The following is a 21,419-nucleotide window of genomic DNA, read 5'->3' on the forward strand; positions in this document are numbered from 1 at the left end:
ACTACCGTCTGGAACCGCGCGACCGCTACAGTCGCAGGTTCGAATCCTGCCTCGGGCATGGATGTGTGTGACGTCCTTATGTTAGTTAGGTTTAAGTGGTTCTAAGTTCTAGGGGACTAATGACCTTAGAAGTTAAGTCCCTTAGTGCTCAGAGCCATTTGGACCTTTTTTTTATCTCTTTGCGGTCGAATCGTTAGATGTATGTGAGAAGAAGTAATATGTTGTCCAACTCTTTCCGAAAGATGCTATCTTGAAATTTTAATAGTAATCCAAACCTTGATCCACGACACCTCTCTTGCAACATCTGCCATTACTGAGCATATCTGTAACTCTACCGCGCCGACTAAACATACCTCTGACGAAACGCTCCGCTGTTTGTCGGATCCTCTCCACCTCTTCCGTCCATCCTACCCGGTAGGGGACCCAGAATGGCGAACAATACTCAAGAATCGGTCGAAAAATCGTCTTATAAGTCACTTCCTTCGTGGATGAGCTACTTTTCTTTGAATTTCTTCTTATGAATCTCAGTCTGGCATCCTACTACGTGTTCCCTGTGGTCGTTTCACTTAAGGTCCCTTTGCACAGTTACTCAGAGATATTTTACGGTAGAAACCGTTTCCAACAGTTCGTCATCAATAGTGCGGTTGTAGAGTGGTGGATTTCTTTTCCTATGTATGCGGAATATGTTACATTTATTTACGTTCATTGTCAGCTCCCAGAGACTGCAACATTTATAAACCCTTTGCAGTTCATTTTGCAAATGGATCTTATCTTCTGGCATTGCTGCCATTATCTGAGTACAGCCTTACAGAGCTTCCGAAAAATTCTCCATGATTATTTATATATAAACAGTATCAATCCCGTCATAATTCCTTGGAGTACCACTGCAATTATCGTTACATCTATAGTTTCTGTTCCATTACGAGCTTCGTGTTGAACTCTATTTGTACGGAAGTCTTGGATTGAGTCCCAAATCCGGCCCAATACTAAGAAAGATCATACGTTTTTCACTAAACGGTAGTGTGGGACGGTCTTAGCGGCCTTCCTGAAGTCTAGGAACACGTAATCAACCTGAGCGTCGTAATCTACACCGCTGTGGGTCTCATCGAGGAAAAGGACGAGCTGAAATTCGCAAGGTCTCTTTTTGCAGAATCCCCATAAGGGATACTTTCGTTTTCTAAAACATCTTGAGCATGAAACATGTTTCACAATTCTAAAGCAGATTCAAGATAACGATGTAGGCCTAAAATAATGAGCATTTCTTCTACGGCCCTTCTTGAAAACGGGAATAAACTGCTGCTAGAAGAGAAGCGCGTTCTGTTGTATAATAAATATATAGAATTTTATAACTATGTCATTTGGCTCTCATGCCTTTCCACTGCTAAGCGACCGTAGCAGCTTTTCTATTCCGCCATCGATCATCTCAATACCTGCCATTTCTACGTTCGTCCGATGCCTCAAAGGAGCGATCGTGTTACGATATCCCACTGTAAAACAATTTCGGAAGACCAAATTCAGTATTATTTTCCGTTTTGGTGCCACTGTGGTCACTAACTGAGGAAGAGAGAGTATTGAAGCAATTACTGATTTTGCGTAACACAGAGAACTAGTTGGAATTCTACTCAGGACGGGCGACAAAATTTTACTTTGAAAGTCATTGAGAGCTACTCTCATTGCACTCCTTAGGTTCGTTTTCGCTTCATTCAGATTTTGTTTGTCAGCTTGGTTTTGTTTTTTCTTCAATCTGTGATGATGATCACCTTGTTTACGTAGAAGTGTTCTAAGACGGCTATTAAATTGTGGTGAATCTCTCACAGTTCTTAGAGCTTGCTCTGTTCATTCTTGTCTAACGCATGTTGAACGATGCTTCCATTTATGCTCCATATCTTCGTCCTCATCGCTGATTATTTGATGCTATTTTTGATTGGAGACGTCCTGCGTTGCCAACAAGCAGCAGTTTTGTTTCTTTTCCGATGATTTATAGGGTCTTGAAAACTGTTTCCCGCATTGTTACACTATGTGATCAAAAGTATCCGGTCACCTGGCTGAAAATGACTTACAAATTCGTCGCTCCCTCCATCGGTAATGCTAGAATTCCATGATGTGGGCCCACCCTTGGCCTCGATAACAGCATTCACCATACCTACACCCTGCCATCAGATCGCCATATTGTGTACCGTGATTCGTCATTCCACACCACGTTTTCCACTGTTCAGTCGTCCAACGTTTACGCTCCTTACACCAAGTGAGACGTCATTTGGCATTTACCGGCTTATGTGTGGCTTATGAGCAGCCGCTCGACCATGATACCCAACTTTTCTCACCTGCCCCCTAATTGTCATATTATTTGCAGTGGATCCAGATGCAGTTTGGAATTCCTGTGTGATGGACTGGATAGATGCCTGCCTATTACACATTACGACCCCCTTCAACTGTCGCCGGTCTCTGCCACTCAACAGAGGAGGTCGGCCAGTACGTTTGTGTGTTGTACGTGTAACTTCACGTTTCCACTTCACTATCACATTGGAAACAGTGGACATAGGGATGTTTAGAAGTGTGAAAATCTCGCATATAGACGTATGACACAAGTGACACCAAATCACCTGACAACATTCGAAGTCCGTGTGTTCCGCGAAGCGCTCAATTCTGCTGTCATGATGTCTAATGATTACTGAGGTCGCTGATATGGAGTACCTGGCAGTAGGTGACAGCACAATGCACCTAATATGAAAAACGTATGTTTTGGGGGTGTCCGGATGCTTTTGATCACGTAGTGTATGTGGTATCTGTTCTTTCGGACATGTTTGCATGACAAAGTTTTGGGAATATTTTTAAAGATGCTGTGGAAGATAGAATGAGGCTAATGGTGCCTTAATTTTCAGTCAGAGTTCTTTAATGAACAGGAACATTTATTTTTGGGAGTGTCCGGATACTTTTGATCAGATAGTGTATATAATTAACAGTGTGTAGACGGTGGGGCTCAAAATGGAGAAAGTTTTATGATATCTTGGAGGTGTTCTTTATATCATTATTTGGGTGCCATCGTTCCAGTTATGATGAATGTCAACGACGATGTTTATTGCAACATTTTCAGGACTAACTGCTGCACTTTCTTCTGTTGTTGTTGTTGTTGTTGTTGTCTTCAGTCCTGAGACTGGTTTGATGCAGCTCTCCATGCTACTCTATCCTGTGCAAGCTGCTTCATCTCCCAGTACCTACTGCAACCTACATCCTTCTGAATCTGCTTAGTGTACTCATCTCTCGGTCTCCCTCTACGATTTTTACCCTCCACGCTGCCCTCCAATGCTAAATTTGTGATCCCTTGATGCCTCAAAACATGTCCTACCAACCGATCCCTTCTTCTAGTCAAGTTGTGCCACAAACTTCTCTTCTCCCCAATCCTATTCAATACCTCCTCATTAGTTATGTGGTCTATCCACCTTATCTTCAGTATTCTTCTGTAGCACCACATTTCGAAAGCTTCTATTCTCTTCTTGTCCAAACTAGTTATCGTCCATGTTTCACTTCCATACATGGCTACACTCCAAACAAATACTTTCAGAAACGACTTCCTGATACATAAATCTATATTCGATGTTAACAAATTTCTCTTCTTCAGAAATGCTTTCCTTGCCATTGCCAGTCTACATTTTATATCCTCTCTACTTCGACCATCATCAGTTATTTTACTTCCTAAATAGCAAAACTCCTTTACTACTTTAAGTGTCTCATTTCCTAATCTAATTCCCTCAGCATCACCCGATTTAATTTGACTACATTCCATTATCCTCGTTTTGCTTTTGTTAATGTTCATCTTATATCCTCCTTTCAAGACACTGTCCATTCCGTTCAACTGCTCTTCCAAGTCCTTTGCCGTCTCTGACAGAATTACAATGTCATCGGCGAACCTCAAAGTTTTTACTTCGTCTCCATGAATTTTAATACCTACTCCAAATTTTTCTTTTGTTTCCTTTACTGCTTGCTCAATATACAGATTGAATAACATCGGGGAGAGGCTACAACCCTGTCTCACTCCTTTCCCAACCACTGCTTCCCTTTCATGCTTCTCGACTCTTATTACTGCCATCTGGTTTCTGTACAAATTGTAAATAGCCTTTCGCTCCCTGTATTTTACCCCTGCCACCTTTAGAATGTGAAAAAGAGTATTCCAGTCAACATTGTCAAAAGCTTTCTCTAAGTCTACAAATGCTAGAAACGTAGGTTTGCCTTTTCTTAATCTTTCTTCTAAGATAAGTCGTAAGGTCAGTATTGCCTCACGTGTTCCAACATTTCGACGGAATCCAAACTGATCCTCCCCGAGGTCTGCATCTACCAGTTTTTCCATTCGTCTGTAAAGAATTCGCGTTAGTATTTTGCAGCCGTGGCTTATTAAACTGATAGTTCGGTAATTTTCACATCTGTCAGCACCTGCTTTCTTTGGGATTGGAATTATTATATTCTTCTTGAAGTCTGAGGGTATTTCGCCTGTCTCATACATCTTGCTCACCAGCTGGTAGAGTTTTGTCATGACTGGCTCTCCCAAGGCCGTCAGTAGTTCTAATGGAATGTTGTCTACTCCGGGGGCCTTGTTTCGACTCAGGTCTTTCAGTGCTCTGTCAAACTCTTCACGCAGTATCGTATCTCCCATTTCGTCTTCATCTACATCCTCTTCTATTTCCATAATATTGTCCTCAAGTACATCGCCCTTGTATAAACCTTCTATATACTCCTTCCACCTTTCTGCCTTCCCTTCTTTGCTTAGAACTGGGCTGCCATCTGAGCTCTTGATATTCATACACGTGGTTCTCTTATCTCCAAAGGTCTCTTTAATTTTCCTGTAGGCAGTATCTATCTTACCCCTAGTGAGATAAGCTTCTACATCCTTACATTTGTCCTCTAGCCATCCCTGTTTAGCCATTTTGCACTTCCTTTCGATCTCATTTTTGAGACGTTTGTATTCCTTTTTGCCTGCTTCTTTTACTGCATTTTTATATTTTCTCCTTTCATCAATTAAATTCAATATTTCTTCTGTTACCCAAGGATTTCTAGCAGCCCTCGTCTTTGTACCTACTTTATCTTCTGCTGCCTTCACTACTACATCCCTCAGAGCTACCCATTCTTCTTCTACTGTATTTCTTTCCCCTATTCCTGTCAATTGTTCCCTTATGCTCTCTCTGAAACTCTGTACAACCTCTGGTTCTTTCAGTTTATCCAGGTCCCATCTCCTTAATTTCCCACATTTCTGCAGTTTCTTCAGTTTTAATCTACAGGTCATAACCAATAGATTGTGGTCAGAGTCCACATCTGCCCCTGGAAATGTCTTACAACTTAAAACCTGGTTCCTAAATCTCTGTCTTACCATTATATAATCTATCTGATACCTTTTAGTATCTCCAGGGTTCTTCCACGTATACAACCTTCTTTCATGATTCTTAAACCAAGTGTTAGCTATGATTAAGTTGTGCTCTGTGCAGAATTCTACTAGGCGGCTTCCTGTTTCATTTCTTAGCCCCAATCCATATTCACCTACTATGTTTCCTTCTCTCCCTTTTCCTACACTCGAATTCCAGTCACCCATTACTATTAAATTTTCGTCTCCCTTCACTATCTGAATAATTTCTTTTATTTCATCGTACATTTCTTCAATTTCTTCATCATCTGCAGAGCTAGTTGGCATATAAACTTGTACTACTGTAGTAGGTGTGGGTTTCGTATCTATCTTGGCCACAATAATGCGTTCACTATGCTGTTTGTAGTAGCTTACCCGCATTCCTATTTTCCTATTCATTATTAAACCTACTCCTGCATTACCCCTATTTGATTTTGTGTTTATAACCCTGTAGTCACCTGACCAGAAGTCTTGTTCCTCCTGCCACCGAACTTCACTAATTCCCACTATATCTAACTTTAACCTATCCATTTCCCTTTTTAAATTTTCTAACCTACCTGCCCGATTAAGGGATCTGACATTCCACGCTCCGATCCGTAGAACGCCAGTTTTCTTTCTCCTGATAACGACATCCTCCTGAGTAGTCCCCGCCCGGAGATCCGAATGGGGGACTATTTTACCTCCGGAATATTTTACCCAAGAGGATGCCATCATCATTTAATCATACAGTAAAGCTGCATGTCCTCGGGAAAAATTACGGCTGTAGTTTCCCCTTGCTTTCAGCCGTTCGCAGTACCAGCACAGCAAGGCCGTTTTGGTTAATGTTGCAAGGCCAGATCAGTCAATCATCCAGACTGTTGCCCCTGCAACTACTGAAAAGGCTGCTGCCCCTCTTCAGGAACCACACGTTTGTCTGGCCTCTCAACAGATACCCCTCCGTTGTGGTTGCACCTACGGTACGGCCATCTGTATCGCTGAGGCACGCAAGCCTCCCCACCAACAGCAAGGTCCATGGTTCATGGGGGGGGCACTTTCTTCTACGTAACGATAAATATGCTGTAGAGACTCCCGCCCTCCATTATGAGGACAGCAATGTTCATATAATTGCATGCGTATGTCCCTGATTTGAAGAATACTCAACCACTCTATCGTACCAAGATTTGCGCGCTAAATCAGCCAATCTTAAGTGCGCTGAAATTATTTGGGACTGTTTGGAACAGAGGATAAAAAGTAGCAATGGACATATCCAAAATTTGATACCACTACGGGATCTCATAATCAATGAATGGCTTCATCTGGATACGACGTATCTGGAAAATTTTTTTACTCTCTTCCCAGCCGAACTGATTTCGTTATCAAGACTGAACGCAGTGTTTCATGGCATGAACGTATTGCGTGTTAATCATTGCCTAATATGAATGAAGCGCACACAGAGAGCGTACTCACCTTCAAAGTAGAAAGTCTCGTTCCAGCGCGGGTTGAGGGTGCGCCTCTTGATCTTTGTCTCCAGCCGGTGTTTCTTGTCAGGTAGCAGCGTGACGCGGACGTAAGGGTCCGAAGTACCCGTGATGTCTTTTGCGGGCAAGTCCTTCGCCTGCCAACACAACAATGATTGACATCTTATGTTACATGCAAAACATGAGCACATTCACAACGGGGAAAGAAATACGTTAGATCGTACTAAGCACTAGGAAATTATTTGTTTTACATGCAAACCCCTGTAAAGGTAAGGTACATTAGCTAAAGACAATGACATTTGCCTATGCAGTCATACGTGAACACACGACATTATCTTTCATTGTGACGCCTATAATGAAATTACCGAACCTATAGAGACTGACTAGTCACTATACAAATTCTAAAAATTACAAAAGGTGGACACCATTTTCTGGCGCTAAAAAGACAGTCTTTCCAGGTAATGGCAATCACAAAATCCCTCCCCTACTCGGCAAGCATCACCATAGAAGCGTAAATGTGAATAACCAATCTATGTTGTAGAAGATGAGAATGCGAGTGCTCCGTTACAGAATGTGCAGAGCTATGATGAGCACAGAACCACATGGGGCAAAACCAACGGTAAAACATCAGCTCAGCTGCAGCACAGCATCCAGTTTCATCTCGGGTGACGGTGACGAAGACTGCACGTCGGAGGGTGATGCACAACACATGAAGAGTAATACAATGCCGTAAACGGTTCCGATGCTTTTCCCTTGCCGTTCTCCAACACAAAAAACTGATTTTTAAGGCAGCGACAGGGTGGTAAAATGCTCTGGTGCCATTTCGGAGCATATACATTTTATATAAAAGCTCATATTTTTATAACCTGCAGTTTTCACTTTAACTTATTCTCTCTGCCCGGAGAAATTTTATTTAGGCCCTGGTGTAAAATGGCTCTTACTACTCAATATATTCTCCCTAGCAGACAAGCTTAATGACACAGTGGTGTCTTGTAAACAATTTACTCACATTCGGTTTCGGCCATAAACCGTCCTCATGGTCCCGTAAAAACGAATGAATCGAAAAAAGATTTCATGAACAACGAAACAAAGCATAATTTCCAAAGAAAACAGCAGTTTGAAACTTTACAGTGACACGAACACATTACATTTATGGCACAGATATAAATGAACAACATGGCCGTGTCCAAACGGTAATAACTTTTAATATACGTATCCAGTACTATAGCAATGCCTCAACCAGCAAAAAATGAAATAGTGGCAGTCTAGCATACAAGTACGATCCAGGTCACAAAGCTGCGCCGAAGATCTTTCATCCAAAGACAATGTAAATATAATGTATGATGCTTCATAATGCCGTATCTTAATAAGAATAAAACAGTGAAAACATGTGACAAGCATGAGAATTTTATGTACATACAATTTTTCCACCGAGCACAACCACAACGACCGGCATCATAGGAACAGACACATCCAAGAAACTTGAAAACATCACATAGTTGAAACTATAGTTCATTCACATGCCTTAGAAGTATAGTACAGAGTACCAGCTTTCCATATCATGCCTTAAAATAATTATATGAAAACAACTACATCGGAAAAGATTTGAATAAATCATATACATTCCTGGAGTAGAGTACACATCAAAACTATACTACGTACGTCTTAGCTTGGATGTATACTCGGCCTACAGCTACAAATATTACCACTCGCCAACACACTTTAACAGAGTGACCATACCTTCGTGATTCAGGATGTATGTATAAATTTATTTTCTGCCCAGTTCTGTTCAGTATTTTTTTTTTAGTTATCCAATTCATTCCAGTAATCTACATCACTGTTTTGCAACAAAACTTCCTAGACGCTTCCATTATCCTCTTGCGTATATCGTTTATTGTCAATTTTTCTCTGCGTTTTCGGCTATTACCGGGACGAATGGATGCGAGAACATTTCATGCCTCTCAAATTTACATTAGATAATAAAAAATCTCTCTTTCTAAGAAAATATTGTCTTGCTGTTACAAGTCTGCACTTCATATCCTCTCTATTCGTGCCTTAGTCAGTTATTTATCTCGTCTAGTAGCAAACTTGTATACTACATTCAAGATGTTTACTACCTTACCTAATTCTAATACAGTCATTGAAAAAGATTTTACTTTACTATTTGACAAAAGGTAACAATGAAACGAAACTAAACCATCGTGTGATTGTCATTTTTGATTCACTCGTTCTTAAATATTGCTCCAAAATCTTGACAGTGACAAGGAATTGACGGATATAAGTATATATTTTCCATCAAAAACGACTTTTTAACGCCGCAAATTCCTACCTCTATGTTTAACACTACTTTTCTTTCTTAAAGTTAGAACTATTCAACAAGAGAAGAGACTCTTAAACTGAAGGACTAAAGTTAGTTACATGTTCCATGGATAATTTGAAGAAATGTTTAGAGGTTACAAAGTGATTTTCACATCGATTTAAGAATCCGTTCTGTGATTTTAGGACAGCAGCCATCTGCCCTTTATTTCAGTCGCCTCGGACTTGGGCTCAACGAAGGGTTCACTAAGTAGACCAGTGCCGAATAGTTATGTAAATGTAGTAGTTTAAGCCTGTGAAGCATGGTGTTGCAGAGGAATGTCTAAGGACTACACGTTCTGCGACGAGTTGACAAAAATTTTGCCTAATGAGAGAGAGAGAAGACTCCGGCCTTTGTTGACGAGCGGTTCCAGGCGCTCCAGTCCGGAACCACGTGGCTGCTACTGACGGAGGTTCGAATCCTGCCTCTGACCTCCATGTGTGTGATGTCCTTCGGTTAGTTAGGTTTAAGCAATTCTAAGGGACCGATGACCTCAGGTGTTGAGTCCCATAGTGCTTAGAAGCATTTGTGAGTGGAAGAGAAGTATTGGGCTCGTATCACATGAGTTGATGAAAACCGTAGTCGGCTCTGTGGCAGAAGAATAATGTCACAACACGAGTCGTTAAAAATGAACGCATGAGACACATAGATGACTATGCACGGAGCAGCTGGTATGTCAGTAGAAGAGGACAGTTGGTAACCTACAAAAGCAAAGAAGCGAATCAAACTGACAGTCGGGGACCGAACCATCAGGCTCTTACTCCAAGCAATAAAAGTAACTACACACTCTTTCAGATAAAATTTCGAGCAGTCTAAATTTGGACGAATTTCAAGATATAGCATTTTTCTCCTTTTTCTAAAACTTTTATATACACTTAACGAAGATATACGTACTATGTACTAGATGCAACTCCTATCCGATAAGAATATCGTAAAATGAAACATTTAATGATGCGGTATAGTAAGAGGTAGACATCTTTACGCAGCAAGCGGCGCCAATGTAATACGGAATGCCAGGACGGACGGATGAGACCGCATTGAGTGAACTCCCTTAGTTTTCGGCGGCAGCTGGCTCCAGGTCGGTGCGTGCTCCTAATCAGCATGCGGCCTACGTTCGGGCCCGGACGATAACGAAGTTCTTTCCTTTCTTTGGCGCATCTCCAGAACGCTTGGAGCCAGTTCACGAAATGAATTGAATCAACATGCCCCACACTTTCGTTTTCCTCTACCTCTCTTCTTTCTACCAGACATCTGCAAACGGCTGTTCCACGATGTAACTGCGTATCTGCAGTTGATTATTTTTGTAACGGTCAGCTCTGTGGGCGCCACTCTACATTTCACAACAGTCCTCATCTCAGGTAGCAGGTGTGGGTCCTTCCGTGTGTCGACTTTTATTCATTTCGCGCGCCTCGTGGTCAGTATGTTGAAAGTATTAAACTGCTGCCTTTGCTTTCAAATAGCCTTCGTTACTGTGACTTCCGTGTTGGTCCCTATCATTGTAGTTTGCGGTCTCTACAAACTGACGAAAACTCGTCTCATAGATTTCAATTCCTGTAAAATTAACTTCCTTGGTTCGGAAAACTTCAGTCAACAGATCATCACCGATTAAGGACATGTCTGTAGTGCAAAACTCAGCCTGCCTTTACGATTTTGCAGTGCCTGTTGTATTCCAAATTACGATGCACTGTTTCTTTGGACACGAATGAACCGCCGAAGGGGCCGAATGCTGGGGTGGTTCCCGCCATTATGAAATACATGAAATGTACTGGCAGTTGCGAATTGGGACAACCATCAGCTACGCAGTGATTGCGAAAATGGAAATTTTGCCGGACCGGTATTCGAACCTGGATTTGCTGCTTTTCGCGGTTCATTAGGCTTTTCGAGCACGAGTCACGGGCCGACCCAAACCTCCAGATGTCGTCAGCCATGGTAATTCGGAATACCATAGGAACTGCATTATTGTACTAGGGTCACTCCAAAAGAAATGAACACGATTTTTGTAAAAATACAGTTTTCATTCTGCGTGTGTGAAAGTTTTACAGTGTGTAGATACATCTTTCCCGCTTGTTTTCAAACTTAGTTCAACCTGTTCCCGTGAGTGGTGCCGTCACTTGTCTTCAAGATGGCTGCTACACTTGACGTTCGTCAGAAGCAACGTGCTGTCATAGAATTCCTGTGCTGCGAAAACGAGACAGTGGGAAACATCCACAAGAGGTTCTAAAACGTGTATGGAGATGATACTGTCGATCGCAGTACAGTCAGTCGGTGGGCAAGCAGGTTACTTGATGAAAGTGGGCACGGCAATATTTAGGATTGTCCGCGCACCGGAAGGCCTCGTTCTTCACACACTCCAGACAATGTGCAGACAGTTAACGAATTGGTGACTGCTCACAGGCGCATCACAGTGAACGAATTGTCACACTACGTTGGGATAGGGGAAGGAAGTGTTTGCAGCATACTGAGAGTGTTGGCGTTAAAAACGGTTTGTGCCAGGTGGATTCCCAGGATGTTGACAGTGACTCACAAAGAAACCTGAAAAACCGTATGAAGCGAACTTTTGGAACAGTACGAGAATGGTAGAGATGAATTTCTTGGACGAATTGTGAGAGGTGATGAAACATGGCTCCATTATTTTTCACCAGAGACCAAGAGGCAATCAGTGGAGTGGCATCATGCAAATTCACCCAAGAAAAAAAATCAGAACCACACCTTATGCTGGAAAAGTTATGACTACGGTGTTCTTCGAGTCTGAAGGACTCTTGCTCGTGGACATGATGGCAAGTGGAACCACCATAAATTCTGATGTATATGTGACGATACTGAAGAAACCTCAATCTCGACTGAGTCGTGTTCGACCATATCGGCAAAAGCAGGATGTTTTGCTGTTGCACGACAACGCACGGCCACATGTCTGTCAAAAACCCATGGAAGCGATCACAAAACTCCGATGGACAACACTCAAACACGCGCCTTACAGTCTTGACTTGGCTCCAGGTGACTATCGTCTCTTTGGGAAACTGAAAGGCTCTCTTCGTGGAACAAGGTTTGAAGATGATGACTGCCTTGTGCACGCTGCCAAACAGTGGCTCCAACAGGTTGGTCCAGAATTTTACCGTGCGGTTATACAGGTGCTGCTTCCAAGATGGCATAAGGCAGTTGAGATGGATGAAAATTATGTGGAGAAATGAAACTATTGTTCGTAAAGAATGTGCCTACACACTGTAAAACTTTGAAATGTGTAGAATAAAAAATGGATTTATAAAAATATAATGTGCATTTCTTTTGGAGTGACCCTCGTATTTGTGTGCCGACATTGGCCAAGCGACTTTCACGTAAAATGCCTCACCTGTACAGGAATATACATGACGGATGTACGAGTACAGGTTGTAGACAAATGGCTGAAAACATGCGGAAGTTTGAGTCTGCCCGTGAGCCGTACTCGAATAGCCTAATGGTAAGGGGACCGCTGGCGATAAGCACGAAATTCGGGCCCGAGTACTGGTCCGAAACTAATATTCATTGTCGTCATTTCATTATAGAACTGATGGTTCCCTATATTCGCAACTGCGAATAAGTTTCATATACAGCTTGCCTTTGTCTCACATGATATCGTTCGTGCTGTAGATGAAGCGCAACAGCAGATTCCACATTCCTAAATCTCCGAAAAGCCTCTGGCACAGTGTCCCACTGCAGACCGTTAACGTATCTCCGAGCATACCGACTGAGTTTCTAGACATGTGGGTTACTTTATTACTTCTTAAGTAGTAGGTCCTAGAGCGTAGTCATCGAAGGCGAGTGTTCATTAGAGACAGGGGGTATCGTCATGAGTGCTCTAGGTAAGCGTGATAGGAATGCTTATTCTCTCTCTCTCTCTCTCTCTCTCTCTCTCTCTCTCTCTATATATATATATATATATATATATATATATATATATATATATATATATATGACTTTAAGGACAGGATAAGCAGTATTCTGTGGCTGTTCGCTGATTACTGTATGGGTGTGCCAACAGTTGAGTGACTCTGGAGGATGCAAGATTACTTAAACAAAGTTTCTAATTGGAGATGAATGGGAGCCATAGGGAAAATTTCTAATTGTTCTTATGAATGACACCTAGGTGTAAACTAGTAAAATGGAAGTTAATTCAAATGGTGGGAAAATCCGTTCCACATTATTCGAATACATCATTAATAGTTTACCACATTACAGTCAGGTCGATTAACTATCTAGGTGTAACGTTGATAACCAATAAGAAATGGAACGAGCATGCAAGTATTGTAGTAGGAAAGGCGAATTGTCGACTTCGGTTAGTTGGGGGAGTTTCAGAAAAGTGTGGTTGACATGTAAAGGAGACCGCATACTGGGACAATAGTGAGAAACATTCTTTAGTACTGCTCGAGCGCTTGAGATCCCCACCATGTCAGATTAAAGGTGGACAGCAAAGGAATTTGGTGCTAGGTTTGTTACTGATAGATTCGATCGAAACTTAGGTGTATTACGGAGGTGTTTCGGGAACTCAAATGTGAATCACTGGAGCGAAGGCGCGTTATTTTCGATTAAAGCTGCTGAGAAAATTTAGAGAACCGGTATTTACAGCTTACAGTATAATGAATTTACTGACGCCAACGTACATTTCGCGTAAGAGAATTTGCGGTTAGTACGGAGTCGTACTGTCTGGTTACTGTACAATACAATGTACTATTGCCGGTGAAACTGGAGATATAACTGAACAAAATGAGTACACAATAATAATCATACTTCAAGCTTAACAAAAGGGCTAAGAATCAGAAGTTATAGCGTCCTGAATGTACACAATAGGTGTAAAGACCATCTTCGGTAACTGCGTTTGATAAAATGCAATCACGCGCTAAGCTCTACCTTAGAAACTGAACACAACTGAGAGAAAAGAAATTTTATACGCTGTCTCTCACAGGAGATAACAACGTTCAGACTCAGTTTTAATAGCAAGTAAACACTATAATTTGTTTCATTAAAATGAATTAGATTTGTTATAGGTGATGATATCGTAACGATAATAGGATACCGGATAGCAGTTGACTAATGCGTTCTCGCAATCATCTAAAATTAAAATTTCCAGTAAAACCATGCTGTCTCTTACCGATGTAAATGGAAAGTATATGTAATTTGTAAACCGACCTAATCATGACAATTTAAATTGGACAAAACTGCACATTTGATACAGCAAATTTCCGTTATGAATTTGACACAATTTTACGGGTAAAGTCCATTATATCATTACAGCTTCGTGGCGTCTATGCTGAGGAAATAAAGTTCAAAACTACCATCTGATCACGTAACTAATTTTCCGCAATGCATCGAATATGAGAAATGCAAATTTCAGTGGAAGGTAGTGGTATGTCCTTACTGTGAACGGCTTTCACAAATACAGGAATATGTAACACTTGTCTTCGCAGAGGCAGCAACCAAAAATGTTTTATATACTTCTTATGTCTGACGTTGTTTTTTTTCTCCTAGTATCATAGTTCTGTCATTACACACAGCAGGGAAGAAAATAATTGCAGCTCCCAGGACTTGTTATAACCATTAAATTCATTTTGAGCTCAATTTTCTGTCGTAACAACAATTAGAAAATCGGAAAATAAGCGAACACAAGTGTTATGAGGATAACGAAAAAGAAATCAAAAGTTGCAAATTTTATTCATTTGATGACTAGTATCGGGCCGAGACCCATTTAAAATCATCGTAACATAGTCAGAAGCGGTATTTCTGAAGAGGTGAAAACATGTCAAAAATGAGAAACGAATAGTTACAGTGCTGTGACTGTAGGTTACACATTTTTACATGGTTTTCAGATCTTCAAAAATACTATTTTTGACTATGTTACGATATTTTTAAATTGGATCTCGGCCCGAAACTAGATATCGATTGAATAAAAGAAGTAAAATTGGCACTTTGGACTGGTTTTTCTATGTGCTGATTAACAGAAGTTTCGGACCTAGAGCTATTCCAGCATCATGGAAGTTCGTTGAAATGCTATGGGTGGGATGCTGGGGAGAATGGTGTTGAAAATTAGCAGGACTGATAACAAATGAGGAGGTTCTATGTGGGATCGTCAACGATAGACATATATTTGCAGGTGTTAGGAAATCAAACAGCGTGACCGGATCTGTGTTGAGAAATCAAAGGAAAACTTCCCCGGTCTAGAGGTAGCCGTAGAGGGAAAATAATTTCAGGGGGAGAGAGAGGATAAAATGAGCGCTCAAAATTAGATGTGCCTTCGTAGGTGCTGTTGCTGATAGACGCTACACGTATCTCGCGAATGGACCACGAAAGTAAAATTAGAGAGTTTCGAACCCGCATGTAGGCTTGCCAGCAGTCGTTCTTCCCACGAACCATTTGCAAATGGAACATGAAACACGGGAAGTGATAGTGAGCACAATGTACCTTCCACCGCACACCGTATGGTGGTTCAAATGGCTCTGAGTCTTATGTGACCAATCTGAGGTCATCAGTCCCCTACAACTTAGAACTACTTAAAACTAACTAACCTAAGGACATCACACACATCCATGCCCGAGGCAGGATTCGAACCTGCGACCGTAACAGTCGCACGGTTCCGGACTGAAGCACCTAGAACCGCGAGACCACCGCGGCCGGCACCACCGTATGGTGGCTTGCGGAATGATTGTAGATATAGACATTACATGTACATCTACATCATACTCCGTAAGGAGTGTACTTCCGATACTACCAATCCTGCTTGCCCGTCCTACTCCCTAATCGCTCGTGGAAAGAATGACTGTCAGCAAACCTCTGTATTAGCTCTAGTTTCTCGAATTTTCTCAACACGGGCCTTCGCGAGATGTGAGTGTGAGGAATTAACACATCGTCCGACTCTTCCCAGAGGGAGTTCTAGAAATTTCAATAGAAACCTCTCCATGACACACAACGCCCGTTTCTTAAAATGTGCTACTTGAGATCGCACAGTATCTTCGAAACGATCGGGCGCTGAGTAAACGCTTCCGTGGCGAAATGTTTCGCTCTTCGTTGCATCTTGTTCGTTTCTTCTATCAGTCCTATCAGGTAAGAAGCAAAGATTCATGAACAATACTCAATCTACAGACGCCTCGTGAGCCACTTCTTTCATGGAAGATTCTTGATATGAATCTCAGTCTTACATCTGTTTTTCCTAGTATTAGTTTTATGTCCTCATTCCACTGACGGTCGCCTTGGAGAGATACTACTAGCTTTTTATGGTAGATACTGTTCCCGGTAATTTCTCATCAATACTGCAGTTTTACTGTCGTGGATTTCGTTTCCTGTGTATGCGCAAAATGTACATTTATTTACAGTCGGTGAGAATTGTCAGAGCCTGCACCATTCATCAATCCGGTGCAGATCAGTCTGCAAATAGACTCCTGAAAATGGAAAAAAGAACACATTGACACCGGTGTGTCAGACCCACCATACTTGCTCCGGACACTGCGAGAGGGCTGTACATGCAATGATCACACACACGGCACAGCGGACACACCAGGAACTGCAGTGTTGGCCGTCGAATGGCGCAAGCTGCGCAGCATTTGTGCACCGCCGCCGTCAGTGTCAGCCAGTTTGCCGCGGCATACGGAGCTCCATGGCAGTCTTTAACACTGGTAGCATGCCGGGACAGCGTGGACGTGAACCGTATGTGCAGTTGACGGACTTTGAGCGAGGGCGTATAGTGGGCATGCGGGAGGCCGGGTGGACGTACCGCCGAATTGCTCAACACGTGGGGCGTGAGGTCTCCACAATACATCGATGTTGTCGCCAGTGGTCGGCGGAAGGTGAACGTGCCCGTCGACCTGGGACCGGACCGCAGCGACGCACGGATGCACGCCAAGACCGTAGGATCCTACGCAGTGCCGTAGGGGACCGCACCGCCACTTCCCAGCAAATTAGGGACACTGTTGCTCCTGGGGTATCGGCGAGGACCATTCGCAACCGTCTCCATGAAGCTGGGCTACGGTCCTGCACATCGTTAGGCCGTCTTCCGCTCACGCCCCAACATCGTGCAGCCCGCCTCCACTGGTGTCGCGACAGGCGTGAATGGAGGGACGAATGGAGACGTGTCGTCTTCAGCGATGAGAGTCGCTTCTGCCCTGGTGCCAATGATGGTTGTATGCGTGTTTGGCGACGTGCAGATGAGCGCCACAATCAGGACTGCATACGACCGAGGCATACAGGGCCAACACCCGGCATCATGGTGTGGGGAGCGATCTCCTACACTGGCCGTATACCTCTGGTGATCGTCGAGGGGACACTGAATAGTGCACGGTACATCCAAACCGTCATCGAACACATCGTTCTACCATTCCTAGACCGGCAAGGGAACTTGCTGTTCCAACAGGACAATGCACGTCCGCATGTATCCCGTGCCACCCAACGTGCTCTAGAAGGTGTAAGTCAACTACCCTGGCCAGCAATATCCCCGGATCTGTCCCCCATTGAGCATGTTCGGGACTGGATAAAGCGTCGTCTCACGCGGTCTGCACGTCCAGCACGAACGCTGGTCCAACTGAGGCGCCAGGTGGAAATGCCATGGCAAGCCGTTCCACAGGACTACATCCAGCATCTCTACGATCGTCTCCATGGGAGAATAGCAGCCTGCATTGCTGCGAAAGGTGGGTATACACTGTACTAGTGCCGACATTGTGTATGCTCTGTTGCCTGTGTCTATGTGCCTGTGGTTCTGTCAGTGTGATCATGTGATGTATCTGACCCCAGGAATGTGTCAATAAAGTTTCCCCTTCCTGGGACAATGAATTCACTGTGTTCTTATTTCAATTTCCAGGAGTGTAGATACTCTGATCAGACTTTGCTAATTTCTTACCGACAAGAGCATCTCCTGCGAACAATAATGGTCCTATCACACAATCTTTGGTACTCCGGAAATTACCTTTACATGTGCCGATTTTATTCCGTTAAGAGTGATGTGTTGACTTATGACTACATAGAAATCTTGAATCCAGTCGGAGATGTGATCCAGTACTCGGTGAACTTGAAATTGTTACAGTACACGAGGTAAAATGCCTTGCGGAGGTCAAGAGAACGCGGCAGCGGCATCAGACGGAGCGCCGTTGACTGCAACGCCACAGATCTCGTCGGGAAACAGACAGAGTTGAGATTCGTAAGACATCCGCTTGCAGAATACACGTCGACTTTTGCAGACGAGATTTTGGTTCTCCAAAATCGTCGGAATTCTCGAGCATAGAACGGTTCCATAATTCCACAACATACTGACGTGAACTAAATGTGGACCTGTCCCATGACGCTTCTTGAAAACTTGAATGATCTGTGCTTTTTTCGATTTGGTAGGTACCCTTCATTGCTCCAGCGGCCTATGATAAACTTTTGCTAGGAGAGGAGCAAGTTTCTTCACATTATCTGTAAAAATAATGTGTAGGTATCTCATCTGGTCCGTGCGTGTTATTTTGTGAGGAAGAGACTCCTCTAGAAATAACGGGAATTATTCTGAGTGGACGGAATCGTACAAACATTTTTTAATGTTTGTGGTGGGCGATTAATTTATTTACGTTCTACGTCTTTGTTTGTTATGTATTAGTGGCTATAATAATCAGTGTGTTCTTATTTACCTTTATATAGTCGTTTATTACTTTCTTCTTCGTTGCAAGCGCTCTGTATTAGAAAGTACCCTCGTAATGTTGGAAGCCGCCTGTTGTAACTGTTGTTTTAAATACTTTTCACATCCCGTTGTATGCCTTGTTTCTACACATTTATTTATTAGTAACAGCAATGGTGGGTAACTGTTGCTGCTACGGATGGAAATCTAAATATTTCAATAGGTAAACAGTAATTTTTTCACTTGAAAATGCTACAATGAACTAACTGCATGTACCATAAATGAAAGAGGCGCTTTGTGTGATGATTAATATCTATACGCAGTGTAACGAAAGGTCAACACCGTAGCGGTAATTTATGTGACCGGACGGCCACACATTCACGACAAAAGTGCTAGGTAAATTCGCTTGTGTAGGAATCAACTGCCAGCCATTTGAGCCATTTTCATCAGCAGATAAGATTTTCATGCGGTAGTTTGTGTCATTACCTTCAAAACATTTTGCTTACTTTACTCACTATATCAGCTGTAGTATTACAACGTACTTCTCACGGAAAATTAGTGTATAGATTAATAATTTCCTGAAACGTAAACGAAGTTTAAACCTGCGGCCCGAGAGAGGATTTGTCCGGAAAAATATTTCAGTGATGTGGAAATCGCTAATTTCCTGCAAGACCTCTTCTTCTTCTTTTGTTTGCGTTTATGCTGTTCAGGACGGTTCCCAGTGTTTAATTCTGACAAATTGATTATTATTAAACTTTAGTTGCGGATGCCCTTCGCGACGCTCTATGGAAGTCATGCCCGCCATCTGTTTATGAAACGTGTAAACTTTGTTTTCCGTGTTATCGTATTTTAACTGTTCGTGTGTCGCCTTTTCTGAGGTGAGTAGTTGGAATCATAGCAAACATTTGCCTAAATGAGGGGATGAATCCGCATAGGAACCAGAGTCATTGTGTCCGGTGCACCGTACAGGATCTAAGCCGTAGGATTGATATGATGTGGGTATGTCTCGCCATCCCGTCTCGCAAGCAAATGCGAAGAGCGCTACGCTATCTGATTACGTTTAATATATTCGATCTGAGAGTGCATGGATTACTGCTAACATTATTGAATTCTTGTGGTAGCTTCTTGGAAACAGATACAGCAGTATACTGCAAATCTTTCTGCACAAGTGTTCAGGAAGTACGATCCAAATGGAGATGCGATTTCTGCCGAGTATTAATTGAGTGAAAGCTGCTAATTCTTGGGAATAAGCTGATATTGTTAACAGTAAACGACAGTAAAAGATATATACACTCCTGGAAATTGAAATAAGAACACAGTGAATTCATTGTCCCAGGAATGGGAAACTTTATTGACACATTCCTGGGGTCAGATACATCACATGATCACACTGACAGAACCACAGGCACATAGACACAGGCAACAGAGCATGCACAATGTCGGCACTAGTACAGTGTATATCCACCTTTCGCAGCAATGCAGCCTGCTATTCTCCCATGGAGACGATCGTAGAGATGTTGGATGTAGTCCTGTGGAACGGCTTGAAACGCCATTTCCACCTGGCGTCTCAGTTGGACCAGCGTTCGTGCTGGACGTGCAGACCACGTGAGACGACGCTTCATCCAGTCCCAAACATGCTCAATGGAGGACAGATCCGGAGATCTTGCTGGCCAGGGTAGTTGACTTACACCTTCTAGAGCACGTTGGGTGGCACGGGATACATGCGGACGTGTATTGTCCTGTTGGAACAGCAAGTTCCCTTGCCGGTCTAGGAATGGTAGAACAATGGGTCGATGACGGTGTGGATGTACCGTGCACCATTCAGTGTCCCCTCGACGATCACCAGAGGTGTACGGCCAGTGTAGGAGATCGCTCCCCACACCATGATGCCGGGTGTTGGCCCTGTATGCCTCGGTCGTATGCAGTCCTGATTGTGGTGCTCACCTGCACGGCGCCAAACACGCATACGACCATCACTGGCACCAAGGCAGAAGCGACTCTCATCGCAGAAGACGACACGTCTCCATTCGTCCCTCCATTCACGCCTGTCGCGACACCACTGGAGGCGGGCTGCACGATGTTGGGGCGTGAGCGGAAGACGGCCTAACGGTGTGCGGGACCGTAACCCAGCTTCATGGAGACGGTTGCGAATGGTCCTCGCTGATACCCCAGGAGCAACAGTGTCCCTAATTTACTGGGAAGTGGCGGTGCGGTCCCCTACGGCACTGCGTAGGATCCTACGGTCTTGGCGTGCATCCGTGCGTGGCTGCGGTCCGGTCCCAGGTGGACGGGCACGTTCACCTTCCGCCGACCACTGGCGACAACATCGATGTACTGTGGAGACCTCACGCCCCACGTGTTGAGCAATTCGGCGGTACGTCCACCCGGTCTCCCGCATGCCCACTATACGCCCTCGCTCAAAGTCCGTCAACTGCACATACGGTTCACGTCCACGCTGTCGCGGCATGCTACCACTGTTAAAGACTGCGATGGAGCTCCGTATGCCACGGCAAACTGGCTGACACTGACGGCGGCGGTGCACAAATGCTGCGCAGCTAGCGCCATTCGACGGCCAACACCGTAGTTCCTGGTGTGTCCGCTGTGCCGTGCGTG

General features: G+C 43.5%; 1 protein-coding gene across 1 annotated transcript in view; it reads right to left on the minus strand.

Moving 5' to 3' along the window:
* Positions 1–21,419, minus strand: part of LOC126285102 (synaptotagmin-7-like) — a 351,548-nt gene that overhangs the window by 89,236 nt on the left and 240,893 nt on the right. Inside the window, exon 4 of the mRNA XM_049984426.1 lies at positions 6,836–6,983. Within this exon, the coding sequence (XP_049840383.1) occupies positions 6,836–6,983 (148 nt within the window). The remainder of the gene's footprint in view (positions 1–6,835; positions 6,984–21,419) is intronic.

The sequence above is a fragment of the Schistocerca gregaria genome, chromosome 8 (genome assembly GCF_023897955.1).
Source record: "Schistocerca gregaria isolate iqSchGreg1 chromosome 8, iqSchGreg1.2, whole genome shotgun sequence".
In the NCBI taxonomy this organism is placed as follows: Eukaryota; Metazoa; Arthropoda; class Insecta; order Orthoptera; family Acrididae; genus Schistocerca; species Schistocerca gregaria.